Source organism: Pongo abelii, chromosome 6 (assembly GCF_028885655.2).
Source record: "Pongo abelii isolate AG06213 chromosome 6, NHGRI_mPonAbe1-v2.0_pri, whole genome shotgun sequence".
Taxonomy (NCBI): Eukaryota; Metazoa; Chordata; class Mammalia; order Primates; family Hominidae; genus Pongo; species Pongo abelii.
In genome coordinates, this window is record NC_071991.2 from 67847527 (window position 1) to 67862250 (window position 14724).

The 14724-nt window shown below is 33.5% G+C and overlaps 1 protein-coding gene across 1 annotated transcript in view; it reads right to left on the reverse strand.

Annotated features, from left to right (window-relative positions):
- Window positions 1-14724, reverse strand: part of AHR (aryl hydrocarbon receptor) — a 47848-nt gene that overhangs the window by 12521 nt on the left and 20603 nt on the right. Inside the window, exons 3-6 of the mRNA XM_002818180.6 lie at window positions 10636-10742; window positions 5385-5474; window positions 3179-3302; window positions 2369-2499 (exon numbers count right to left, since the gene is read on the reverse strand). Coding sequence (XP_002818226.1) covers window positions 2369-2499; window positions 3179-3302; window positions 5385-5474; window positions 10636-10742 — 452 coding nt within the window. The remainder of the gene's footprint in view (window positions 1-2368; window positions 2500-3178; window positions 3303-5384; window positions 5475-10635; window positions 10743-14724) is intronic.

Consider the following 14724-nt stretch of genomic DNA (forward strand, 5'->3'; position numbering starts at 1 on the left):
CACACAGATATTCCACCTCAGACATACACTCACATGTCATTTAACAAAAGGGGCACGTTCTGTGAAATGTGTCCTTAGGCAATTTTGTTATCCTGTGAACATCAGAGGTTAGGTACACAAACCTAGATGGTATAGCTTACTACGCATCTAAGCTATACAGTATAGCCTTTTGTTCCTAGGCTACAAACCTGTACAGCATGCTATCGTACTGAATACTTTAAGCAACTGTAACACAATGGTAAGTATCTGTGTATCTAAACATTGAAAATATACAGTAAAAATAAAGTATAAAAGACAAAAAATGGTATACCTGTATAAGAGCACTTATTGTAAATAAGGTAGGCAGGACTGAAAGTTGCTTTGGTTTAGTCAGTGAGTGAGTGCTGAGTGAATGTGAAGGCCTGAGACATTACTGTACACTACTATAGAGTTTATAAATACCATACACTTAGACTATGCTGAATTTATAAAAAATATTTTCCTTTTGGCCAGGTGCGGTGGCTCATGCCTGTAATCCCAGCACAGCTTACTGTAACTTTTTTACTTTATAAACTTTTACATTTTTAACTTTTGACTCTTTTGTAATAACACTTAAACACAGTGTACAGCCATACAAAAACATTTTCTTTCTTTACATCCTTATTTTATAAGCTTTCTTCTATTTTTTAATTTTTAATTTTTTTACTTTTTAAACTTTTTTTGTTAAAAACTAAGACACAAACCCACACATTAGCTTAGGTCTGTACAGGGTGAGGATCATTAATGATCCTATCTTCCACCTCTACATCTTGTCCCATTGGAAGGTCTGCGGGGGCAATAACATGCATGGAGCTGTCATCTCCTGTGATAACAATGCCTTCTTTTGGAATATTTCCTGAAGGACCTGCCTGAGCCTGTTTTACAGTTAACCTTATTCTAAAATAATGATTAAAATAAAATAATTAAAAGTATAATAAATTTAAAAATAAAGTAAAATAATGATTAATAGTAAATACATTGTGATTTATTATTTTTTTATTTTCAAGTATTATGTATCATATATAATTGTATGTGCTATACTTTTTATATGACTGGCAACACAGGTTTGCTTCCATCGGCATCACCATCAACATGTGAGCAATGCTATGACATCATTAGGTGACAGGGATTTTTTGGCTCCATTATGATCTCATGGGACTACCATCATATACATGGTCTGTTATTGACCAAAGCATCATTATGCAGCACATGACTCTACATACTAATTGTTCATGAGCAATAATACTGGGAAAACTGTCTCAAAGCACAATTCTAATTCTGGGTCAGCAAAATCCTCTTCAGAAATAAACACATAAACAAAAATCATTGCTTGGTAATGTTAATTTAAGATTTGATTATCTGTTTCAAATTCCTTGTTATTCACAAAAAGAATATACAATATACTTTGTATTCTCTTCTCCTGCACTTGGTGACATGAGCTAAGGATACAATGAGATAACAGACAAGTCCACTCTGAGGAATCCTAAGCTGCTCCCTACAGTCAACTCCTATGCAGGTCTTCAGACTTTGTAACAAGAAAACAGCGTCTCCTATCAAATGATGATTCCACAATCATGAACATACAATCGTTTTCCTATGTGGCAGTTATTTGAGACATACGGAAAGGCCATAATTTTTCTGTCTAGCAGGCATTCAATCCCAAGATGGTAAGCATCCTCCTATTAAAAAAGGGCTACATAATTCTCTCACACCTTAAAAATCCTAAAATAGTCAAAATACAAGGCTTCACGTTATTTCACTCAATCTTTGTTACTATAACCTAAAGAACAGTTTTCTGAGTTATAGAAGATAGTCAAAATCAGAAATAATTACTTTAAAATGTTACCTTCCTTTATCAAATTATTTGGTAGCAGATTTTTAAAGCTGAAATCAAAGATAACCAAAGAAAATTGGCTTAACTTTTTTTTTTCTATAACTTAATGTTAAACTAAATTTGGGCTGAAGATGCCTCTGCTCCTTAAGTCCTTACCAAGGAATTGCAACTTCATTTACTATATAAGCTAACAGAAAGCCTAAGAGTAGAATTAAACTTTTGTAACCAAATAGCTGAGTTGCAGTCAGTCACAGGTGGCCAACTAATCAGATCATCTTCAAATAAGGCAAATCCCAAGCTGTAATCAATCAAGCCATTTCTGTACCTCACTTGCATTTTCTGTTCATAAATGCTCCAGCCCATGTTTTTAAGTGAGCTCTCTGAACCTCTCTGGTTCTGAGGGTTACCTGATTTGGGAATAGTTCTCTGCTGAATTATATTTTGCTAAATTAAATTTGCCTCAAGCTTTTATTGTAACAATAGTAAAAGCCAGTATCATAAAATTTTGTACCTTACCAGAAAACCAGATGAATTATCCAGCAGACACCTTAGACGACATATGAAGCACCTCTCCATTAAAGGAGAGTTTTCTGGAGGAAGCTGGTCTGGGTTATAACAGACTACTGGCTGGGGAAGACCAGTGGCTTCTGTAGAAATAAAGGCAAAACAAAATTTACTTTCCATTTTGCTGTAAAATTAAACACTTGAATAGGTAAAATTTGTATTAGTTTCTAAACTGGAGTCTGTGTTCTGAATACAAAAAAATCATTTTCAAAGGAGCTAATGACAAGAAACTAAAAGTTTATTAAATATCACTTTTATCAGATAGAACTTGTGTAATTTTTTAAATTTTTATTGAGCTATCACTGTCAACAATTTTCATATTTTCTAATGCATTTTTCTTTTCTTAACACTTTAACAAATTTCCAAAAACATTTTTTGCATTGAGAAAAGCATTTTTATACTTGCATATGCTAGCTTACTTTTTTCTTTGGTGCATTTTAAACACAATAATTTACATGCACTCAGGTATCAACCTTGTACCTTCCTTCCATCTTTCATGAAGCTACTACTTATTTTTATAAAATATGTTACTGACTATGGCAATACTCTGTTGCCTGAAACTCATTAATGGCTCTCATTTGCCAAAATATTCCTTAGCTCATCAGGCTCTTTGTGACCTAGCTGTGGCCTATGATTGCAGACTTTACATCTTTCCACTACTTCCCTATCATGGAGTTCTATGACCCTACAGGTTCCCAGCCTCCTTTCACAGAATCATATTTAAAAACTACCAACACTATTTTTTGTACCATCAATTCTTACCTTCAATTCCTTGTCCAGACTCTGTACACTGAGAAGGATTTAATGCCCAGTGTAGCTGACGCTGAAATTCAGCTCGGTCTTCAGTATGGATAAGTTCATATACACTCTGATGTATGACATCAGACTAAAGAAAAAAGATACAAGGAATACAACAAAAGGACTGATTAAAAAATGTGGCTAAATTAATTTTAAAGCCTATTTAGATTAGTGGGTGCTTGCTAGTGGTGATGAACACGAATTGAATGATTCCTAAAATTCCCTAGTCACCTAAGATAGAACCTAAGGTAGAAAAAGCTAGAGAGACTGGCACTACAACAGATAAGCCAAAAGTTACTTGTCATCAGTTCCCAACATGAATGCTCTTGCTCAAATAAGTCACATCCCCATTCCTTAAATGCAACATATTAAAATCTGTTTATGTTCCATATCCATTTGTTAATTTTTAGATTCTTATCTCTTCCATGCAGCTTTTCCTAACCACCCAGGCCTCTTTGACTTCTCTAAGCTTAATGGTGTTCTTTATGTATTTCCTTCACTGTTCTCTAAAATTTTCTTCATATAAAATTTTCACTCCAAGTAGACTCCACAAGAGCAAGGGATTGTGCCTTGACCATATTAAACCCACTTTCCTCCTCTTGCCTCTCCCCATTTACTACGGTGCTAAGCCCTTAGTGCTTAAATCAGAGTTTTCCTTTTTTTTTAACTGCAAGTTATGATAAAAAATACATTTCCATCTGTCACAGGTGTGTGCACAGACATAAACACATGGAAAAGTTTCACCAAACACTTACCATTATTACATGAGATAATACTGTGTATTCTATATTATTTTATTCTCTACTAAACAACAAAAAAAAACAGTTTGATAGTGATGCACTGTCTTGACTGCATACCCAGGAGCGAGTCACAACTTGCAGTTTAAAAAATGGTGTCTTAATCTACCACTTGCGTCAGATATGAATATTCTTTCAGGAAAAAAATCCATGTGTATATGCGAGAAAAAAATGGATTGGAAAATGGCTAATCTCTTTGATTTTCTTACTAATATAAATCACAATATCAAATCATGATTAAGACAGTAATATAATTCATTAGGCTTCAAACAGTCTTTTCTATGGACATTAATATATTTTCTTTAGAATGCAAGAAATCAGGAGTTTAGACTTTGTGGTAGTAGTAGTAGCTAGATACCACTACTTTAGTCATCTACACTTAAATCTTCCTAGGAAACTAATCTTCTCGTATTAAATCACCTTGATGCCAACCCTTACACAATTTCCAGAAGTTGCATCTGAAACACAAGTTGAAATATACACATCCCCTGTAACAAAACCCTTCAGTGGTTTCCACTGGGTACATAATATAGTCGAAGCTCTAGTCTATGTAACTATTAAGACCAGCAGCCTTGTGAGCTTGATAGAAATGCAAATTCATGGGCCCCACTGTGAACTACTGATTCAGAATATCTGACAATGGGGTTCACAGGGATGACCAAGTTTTATCAAGGTCTTCTGGTGATTCTTGTGCACATTACAATTTGAGAACCAGATATATGAGAATAGCAAGCATTCAAATGTTACAATCTGTTCTCAAACCATAAAAGATGTTCTTGTCCTTCAAATATATCAAATATTTATAATTCCATCTATTCACTGCTCATTCAGTAACATCAAACAAGTCAGACACATTTGTTTCCTTCAATGACTTCCAGTCTAATGCTTACAGTACACTTCAATATTTCTATGTTTTCTTGACCACTCACCTGCTACACATTATTTAGGTCAGCTTATATACCATTTGATTTAGGATAACTTCCATAATCCACATATATCAGAATTAAAGGTGTAAATCATAGGATTTTACTTGTACTTTTTAACAGCACCTCATTCATTTCATAGTTGTCATATATCCTCTGCTATCCATAAGTTATTTGATAGCAAATAATTTTGTATCTTCTCCCCTAGACCCTATGTGCCTGAAAGTTTCTTATATATGAGATTCTTGATAAGCGAAAGAAGAAACACAGTAACCATGAATCACATAAAGGTTTAAAGGAATTATAGTGCAGTAAATTATTAATATTAGAAAAAATTATTAGCTACAAATACATACTGTATTTATACATACAAATGGCCAACTGTATCCTAAATATATATAAAAAGTAAATGACATAATAATATAAATGATATAAATAATATATACTTACCTGCTGAAACCCTAGATAATCTTGTATAGTAGAAGAAGCATAAAAGACCAAAGCATCTGTAGTGACAACTAATACAAAGCCATTCAGAGCCTACAAGGAAAGGAAGTTCTAAAATTAGTAATATGACTTAATATTGACCGTCAGATAAAGGTTATTACTTTTATCTCTGAAAATTCTTCTCTTCAAAATAGTTAAAATTATCACATTTCACAAACACAGCCATAACATACACTCCTGAACTAAGAAATATCTATTCATACCTTTTGATTTGTCTACGGAAAAATAGCTAAATTTAATGCTCAATCAGAATAACTTTGGTAGAATATGCAATTCATCTTCTTCCTCATGTTTCAGATTTTCTCTTTTAAATATATTGTACATATTTTTAAAAAAACAAACTAGACATCATTCACTATAGTCTATCACACTGCTTTTTTTAGAGGGAAACAGGAGGCAAAGATGTTGATTAGATTCTTAAAGTGGGAACATTAATAGAAAACTCTTCTTGTACAAAGACATTTCAAGCACTGATGCTAACATTTTAAGTCACAGAACATTTTAAGACTTTTATAGGAAAACACAATATATATATATAATATACATGTAATTAAAATATAATACACATGTAAAGCAAGCATACAGTGAATTTAGTCCACTAAAATGTAATGTCATTATGAGCATATACCTAAATTTATCATTTTATATGTGTTATTTCTATTTGTTCACAGCACATCCGTATGTATAATGTTTCTTTTTCTCTCTGTTTTGCCTGCTTTGGGTCCATTATTTTTTATTAGCCCATACTCTTTAGTTTGGAAGTTATAGTCTCTTTTTCTATTACTGGATAACTCAAGTCCAATATCAACTAATACCTTTATTCTCCTCTTGGATAACAATAGTATCATAGATCACTTTATTATTATCATATATTTTAATTCTACAAGCCCTCACTATTTTCTCCTTGAGTTCAATTTGGTACTTGATCTATTCTTTACTATGTGATCACAGCTAATGTCTTCTAACACCCTGTTTTTCATGTAAAAAGAAACACAGTATGGTTTAGTTTAAGAATTGTACTGTGTAGTCAGACAGATTTGGTCTGGACTCCTGTCTCTGTCTATTACTAGCTATGTGGCTTCGGTTAAGGTATTTACTGCTTTTTAGGCTTCAGTGTTATTTCAAAAACTGGCACTTCATCAGGTAGAGATAATGACGATATCCCACCTAACTCAATGCTTGGCACAGAGCTACCATGCAGTGTAATAAGGGACAATGTTATATGGTTGTAGAAATGAGCAAATAAAGATTTATATCACCATGCTTTGAGAACTATAAAGAGCTATATAAATAATAGTGATTCATTTATTCAACACGTAGTAAACGATTACATACCCAAGAGGAGATATGTATGCTAAGCACTGGGATTTAAGAGTTAACAAGTCTTTGCCCTAGTGCTTATGATGCTCACATATAGTCCAGTCGATATCTTCATTATCAGATGAAATAAATGAAATACAGTGACTGTCTCTCTTTCCACTCCAATTACTTTCCACCTTCAAGATTCTTGATCTATATTATACTTCTGAGAACTTGACTACAAAGATAACAACTATTATTTAGTATTCCTTTTTCTAAATGTTTTTATGTATTTGAGTGGTTTCTCCTCCCAAAAACCCAATGAGGTAAGTGCCATGTTCCAGTTTTACAATAGAAGAAACTGAGGTCAAGGACTATACCTTTAAAAGTAACTTGCCCAAGGTCACATAGCCAGAAAATGGCTGATCCAGGAGATAAATTCAGTCTGGCTCCAAAGCGTACTCACTTAAATAACATGATATGCTGCCTTAATGTGTTATCGATCCCAAATTGGTGCATGGTTCTGACTGTTTTGTTCTGTTTTTTTACTTTTAAGTTCAGTGGTACAAGTGCAGGTTTGTTACATAGGTAAACTTGTGTCATGAGGGTTTGTTGTACAGATTATTTCATCACCCAGGTATTAAGTCTAGTACTTATCAGTTATTTTTCCTGATCCTCTCTCCCTCCTCCCACCCTGCAGCCTCTAAACGGCCCCAGTGCGTGTTGTTCCCTTCTGTGTGTCCATGTGTTCTCATCATTTAGCTCTCACTTATAAGTGAGAACATGTGGTATTTGGTTTTCCTGTTCCTGTGTTAGCTTGCTAAGGATAATGGCCTCTGGCTCCATCCATGTCCCTTTAACCACAAGCAGATTCTCAGGTTTTTTACTGCAAATATTATATGTAATACCTGGCAATTCCCTTAGGATAAACAATGGTGATTCCACCCATAAGAACTTGAATAGTTAATGATTAACACATTCAAAATTGAATACTCTTAAATTCTCTTGGCAGTAACACTATATATCCATCATTGCACTGATTCATCCTGAAAATATCTGCTTCTAGGGAAGATTATCCATTGATCACATTCATATTATTTTGTAGAACATCATACTTTTTCAAACAGTGAAACAAATTTACTCACATTCCAATAAACTCATTGGTGTACATGCCAGAAGACAGAAGGATAATTTAAGTACAGTTATCAAATCTCTTTAGACAAATGTTATTATCAGAAATAAAAATCTAGAAAGGATAGATGCATATCAATTTTTATATATCTCAAATGATCTCAAGTACCAGGAGACACAAGGTTATTACTTGTATTGATTTGTCTCAATAAATTAACAGAAGGAATTAATATGCTAATTAAAGAGATCATCATTCTTTTAGTCTTAGTCACAAAGATTCACTCAACCTATCTGAAAATTATGTTAAGCTCACTTATTATTTAAGAGAAACTGCAATACTGTTATACAAAATTTCAACTCCTGTCACTGAAAAACAAAGCTGCAAGATTTTAACAAGTACAGTATTAAATAGCAAGAGATATATTTTAAACTTATGAAATAAACATGTGAAGTAAATAAAGACACAGTTATTCACATTGTTTCATTTTTATTCCTTGTAAAATAGTAATAAATTGAAGCTAACCTAGAAAGATGTCTTAAATTGTTAATAATTTTTTATTTTTTTTTCAGATGGAGTCTCGCACTGTCACCTGGGCTGGAGTGTAGTGGTGTGATCTCTGCTCACTGCAACTTCTGCCTCCTGGCTTCAAGCGATTCTCGGGCCTCAGCCTCCTGGGTATCTATGATTACAGGCACCCACCACCACGCCCAGCAATTTTTTGTATTTTTAATAGAGATGGGGTTTCACTATGTTGGCCAGGCTGGTCTTGAACTCCTGACCTCGTGATCTGCCCACCTTGGCCTTCCAAAGTGCTGGGATCACAGGCGTGAGCCACCGTGCCCGGCCTTTAATAAAAATTTTTGTAACATTTTTTTCATATGCCTTTGTTAAGCAAAGGAAAATATTTCTCCTCAAAAGTTTTAGGCCATATGGTATACAGAACCTCTGGTAACATCTTTTACACTGTAGTGGTAATTGGCTGATAACTGTAGGTTGCAATATAAAGTCAGATGTCATTATGCAATTGTATATAATTAAACAGCCATTTTCACATATCTATAATGTTTTTAGTCATCTTCTTCATAAAAAGATAACATATAAGCACAATCCTAAGAAAATCATAGAGAATGTGAGTCTTCCTATTAAGAGAGCAATCTACAAATGGTATTCAATATAAACAGGTAAGTTTATTTTAACTTCTTAAGGGTTACCAATTTGCAGATAATTTAAAATATATATATTCCATATAATTATAGCTTTACAGCTTTGCAATCATATTACTGTTATTCTGTTTCCCTGACATAGGGTATGTACACAATTTGTCTAAATGTTTTGGGAAAAAAATAAAAATGGCCCATAATTTAAACCAACTTGCCAAGTGTTACGTCAATCAGTACATATTTGTCTATTTCACCTGAAATACAGGATTTCATTATGCCCTTAGTAGATAACCCAAGAGGTGTGTTTAATCATCTTAAACAGCAATTATTAAAATGCTTTCCTATGACCTGAATAAGGAGTCTTTATGTTTGGGTTTACATACACATGAAGATCCTCAGTTGGGGCTGGCGGAGGACTCATGCTTTAATAGATATACTTTGTTTAACGTAAGTTAATTTTCGCTAACAGGAATTTGAATGTGATTACACAATTATAATAAAAATGTGATATTATTAGGCACATCACCATTCACTGAATGAACTAGTGGAGTTACCAAAACTTAGGGTTACTTTTTGTAACAATGGTGAAGTAAGTTTTTCTAGTCAGTTCAGTGGGTGAAACTGATAATGATCACACAGCGGTGACAGCACACATGGCACACATCTTTATTCTATCTTTTTTCAACAAAATAACTGAGAATTTTGAGTGAGAATCAATCATGGCATCAATTCTAAAAAAAAAAGAGTAAAAAAAGATTCAAAATGCTTTCATAGACAAATTAGAAACTAAATTCTGAAGCATAAAAATAGGGATTGGAATTGTTGAGAAAATCTTTAGTATGTTAATAAGTCACAAACAGTTGCTAAAATAAAATGTAAGTTATAACATATTGGCAAAATGAAATTTGGGTTAAGAACTATTTTAAACTATTTAAGAAATGCATTTAACAATTTTAATAGAGATACATTCCATAAAAATATATATAAATTCAACATCTTAAATTAGAACCTCTAAAATACTCTAGGAGTTCTTGCTGTTTGAAGAAATATTAATACAACAGAAGGGGTTGACCAGTCTTCTAACTAATCTACTTCATATACAGTCATGCATTACTTAACAGGGACACATTCAAAGAAATATGTGGTTAGGTGATTTTCATCATCATGCAAACATCATAGAGTGTACTTACACAAACCTAGATGGTATAGTCTACCATACACTTAACGCTATACAGTATAACTTATTGCTCCAAGGCTACAGACCTGTACAGCATGTTACTATGCTGAATACTGTAGGCAGTTTTAACACATGGTAAGCATTTTTGTATCTAAACTAGAAAAATTACAGTAAAAAATATGGTATAATCTTATGGGACCACTGTCGCATATGTGGTCTGTTGTTAACTGAAACATCATTATATGGTGCATGACTATAATTCCATTTTTTCATGTATTAAGCAACATTCACTATCGCAGTTCAGATGAAAGTGGCAAAAAACATTGAGCAAATCCTAACTAAACTGGGAATTATTAAAAGACTTATTAATTCATTTTCCATTTACAACTGTTCTTAGTGTAAGAAACTATATTTACTAAAATTTACCTGTAATAAGAATTCTCCTTCTTGTAAGTTCAGGCCTTCTCTGAAATTTGCTGCTCTACAGTTATCCTGGCCTCCATTTCTTTCAGCAGGGGAGGATTTTAATGCAACTATGGAAAAAAAGGAAAAACAATGATTTTAAAAGTAAGCAAGAGTAAAGAGCTATAATACAAAACTTCTGAACACCAAACAAAGACAATTTGAAATACTGGCGTCTACTGGTATTTTTAGTAATTGGGTAAAACAAGGTAAATAATAAATACTAGGTAAGTAATCCTGTGGCCAGTGGGTAGTTCCTTATTCTATGCTAGTAACAAAACTGAAGGATTTAGTCAAGTTGTCAGCTGACAGATTGTTAAAAATAATTTTTGATGAGTTCACGATATAATTTTGTCACAAAACTTAGGAGTTTCAAAGAACTGCACAACACTGTTACAAACACTCCTCTCCATTCCTACCTCCTTTCTTAGGAGACTAAAGTTCTCCATAATGTAACCTATAAAAATGATTCCAACATTTTTATATATTTATCTAAATATCAGGGAACTGGTGGTGGTGAGGAGAAAAAAAGCAACTATGCACCTTATTGAGAGATGGATTTCTGATGTTTGGAATCTTCTTGTCCAGCATTTGGGTAAAAACTGTTAACTACTGTTACTATTTAATAGGTTCATGTTAAATTTATAAATTAACTCATGGAGAATTAATGTCTTTATAATCTTGAATCATTCTATCCAAGAACATACATTTCTTTCCATTTGTTCAAGTCTATATTTTGTCCTGCTAGAATGTTTTAAAGTTGTCTACAAAAAAGACGTGCACAGGTATATTTATATTTACTCCTAGGTATTACATCTTGTAAAGTGGCTTCTCCAGTATAGCTTTTAACTGCTTGTGGATTATATATGTGAAGGAAAGTCTGATGGCATGATAGGATGCTTACTATTGGAGGTGTCATGTTATAATGCTCTCTCTTCTTTTTTTTTTCTCACTGTGTGTGTGTGTGGGGGGGGGGGTATGTATGTATTTATAGTCTGGGAAGAAGCGCAGCTGAATAGAAACAATAATAGCTACCACTTAAACATTTTGCCAAGCACTTTCAAATATTATCTCACTTAAAACCACGTGGATATTGGTAACTGACAGAATTGGGCTCAAATCTTACCTCTGACATTTACTAAAAGTGGGAGTTATTTGAGCCTATCTCCTAATATGTGGTAATTAAAAAAATTTTTTTAAAGCACATCTTGCAAGGCTGTTGTGAAGAGTAATGAGAATATATGTAAAGTTTCTGACACATAGTAGATCAATAGTAGTTCAACAAACAGTAGCTTTAATTAGTAGAAATATTTCTCAGAGCTTATGGATTGCCTGGTTATAAAATATAATCTTTTAGATACTTTCCACTTTCTGACCTTTTTTTAACCTGTGATATTTGAATAAGAGAAACCATTAAATAAAACTGACTCTGACAGTCCTCTTAACACTTATTTCACTATATTTTTATGTGATAAAATAATCCAGCTCAGTGAAAAAGCTAGACATTTACTAATAAATAGACTTTCTCTCAGTTTGAGCAGAGTTCCACATATAAAACCTGTCTGCAGTCTTTCATATTTGCAGTGTATTTTCTGGTAAATCATCAGTAAATATGTCACACCAGAATCTCATGCCATTCTGGCCTTTGCAGAAGTTAAAACATATCTCTTTGCAAGAAACAGCCAAAAGCATGGTCTCTGAATATAACTTCAAAAGGCCAGAGAACAGATTTCCTTAGGCCAAAAAACAGTTTGAGGTAAACTGACCTAACAGTTCATCAAGACCAAAGGAAATGTTTAATCTGTACACAGAGAGAATGGCAGAAGAGAAAATGGCCTTTTCTCCCTTTCTATTCTGTAAGTTATGTTGTTGCTTGCTTACTAATGGCCACATTTGCTTGAATGCACTAGAACCATACAATGTCAGAGTCAACTATATTCTGTTACTTTTCTAAAAGCTCTGGTATGAAGCATCAGTAACACTTGCTTTTAAAAAGAAAGCAACAAAGCCAAACCCTTACATTATGAAATAAGCCTAAAAACAGACAATAACAGTATCAGACTTTATATTTCTAAATTATTGTTCAGAATCTCTTAAAATTAATATTTAATCAACACAATTGATATTAGTTCCACCTAGAGTCATTGGCAGTAGAAAACCATAAATATTAAGAGATAACTACTTGATCACTGAGAAGATGACTAAGCAATGAAAGAGACCATTCATCTCAGAGTAATTTATAATTTGTTCCTGGGCTTGTACTGGGGGTATCAGCCAATGTAATTAGACACTTGAGTCAGACCCTGTCTTTAAGTAGGGGATATAAGCTATGGAAATAACTAGAAAACAATGTCAAAAATACTAAGTACCAGAATAGGGTTTAATTAAAGTATTACAGGAACTTTAAGTAGAGAAAAAATAAAAAGAACAAATTCTTTCTAAACGACAATGCTTATAATTCCAAATGTTGAAAGGATGATATTTAATATGTATAACTACTACATAAGTAGGAAAAGTGACAAGTTCATCTGGGGGAATGATGACTGGAGGTTTCTACCAAAAACAAATATGCAAATATTTCTGTTGCTCTTGTGTTTAAGGTTAATCACTGGTAAATAATTGAAGTAAATATCGGGCAAAGATGAGTCCGAGAAGGGTGGACTTTTAAAATCATTTAAAAAACACTGCTGTGCTTTTTCAGGAAACATGTCACGGCCTTTCAGCCTAAACTATGTAATGTCTACCCCTGCATGAAGTTTTTCTTCTATTTCTTGCTCTCATGCCTACTACCTCTAACTTAGTAAATTACTAGAGGCTCTATCAATACTACTCATTTTCATGTATATATTGCTTGCGCTGATTAGAAAGAAAGCAATGAGTAAGAAAGCGACATGAGACACTGTCACAAAGGCTGCTTCCTACCATTGGAGTGACCTTACTTAGTAATCATATGTGATATTGGGCACACACTGTACATCTAGCACTTTCCACATATTATATCCTATTTAATCTTCATAATAGTTCTATGAGACTGACATTGTTATTTCAATATATTAGAAAGCTGAGACTTAGGGAGATTGAGAAAATGTTCACAGGGTCATAGAGATTTAAGTGGCAGAGCTCAGACAAAAACTCAGGTAGCCAGACCTCAGTGTGTGGGCTATTATTAACCACTGCCCACTTTGCTAACCACCTTTGACCTTTAGTTTCCTCATCTTTAAATGAGGACAATGCTACCTCTTGAGACAAATTCTTGTGAGGATTAAAATAACATGTAGAATACCAGGGTAATGCCTGGAATCAATCACTGACAATCAAGGACAGAGGTAACGAAGTCTATGCTGACTTTATACACCCTCAAACCATGATGAGAAACTTACAATTAAAGTGCCCCTGAGGAGGTAACTGAGTATTTTTATCATCTTTAAGTGGAGAGCAGTAATTAGTATCTAATAGGATTACTATGATAACTATATGACACATTTGAAAGTACAGCTGACCCTTGAACAACATGGGTTTGAACTATGCAAGTCCACTTACATGCCTCTGCCACTCCCAAGCCAGCAAGACCAACCCTTCCTCAGCCTACTCAACATGAAGACAATGAGGATGAAGACCTGTATGATGATCCACTCCACTTAATGAATAGTAAATATGTTTTCTCTTTCTTATGATTTTCTTAATAACATTTTCTTTTCTCTGGCCTACTTTAAGAATACAGTATATAATACATATACAAAAGACACATTAATCGGCTGTTCATGTTATTAATACATTGTTCAAGGGTCAACTATATTTCAAAACTGTAAATTGTTACATAAATTATATGCATAATGACACTTTAAACACTACACTACTGGAATTAAATTTATGACAGTCCACAGAAACAAAATGTAGTATCTGAAAATAGGTCACCAGCTGGGAAGTATCTGCTGTACCATAATGGGCATTTGTTAAAATCTTCCCCATCAGTGAGGATATGTACCACTTTCCAAAGTGTGAGAATCAGACTCTGAACATTCAGTAGAATGTTAAGATAGTAAACCACCAAGA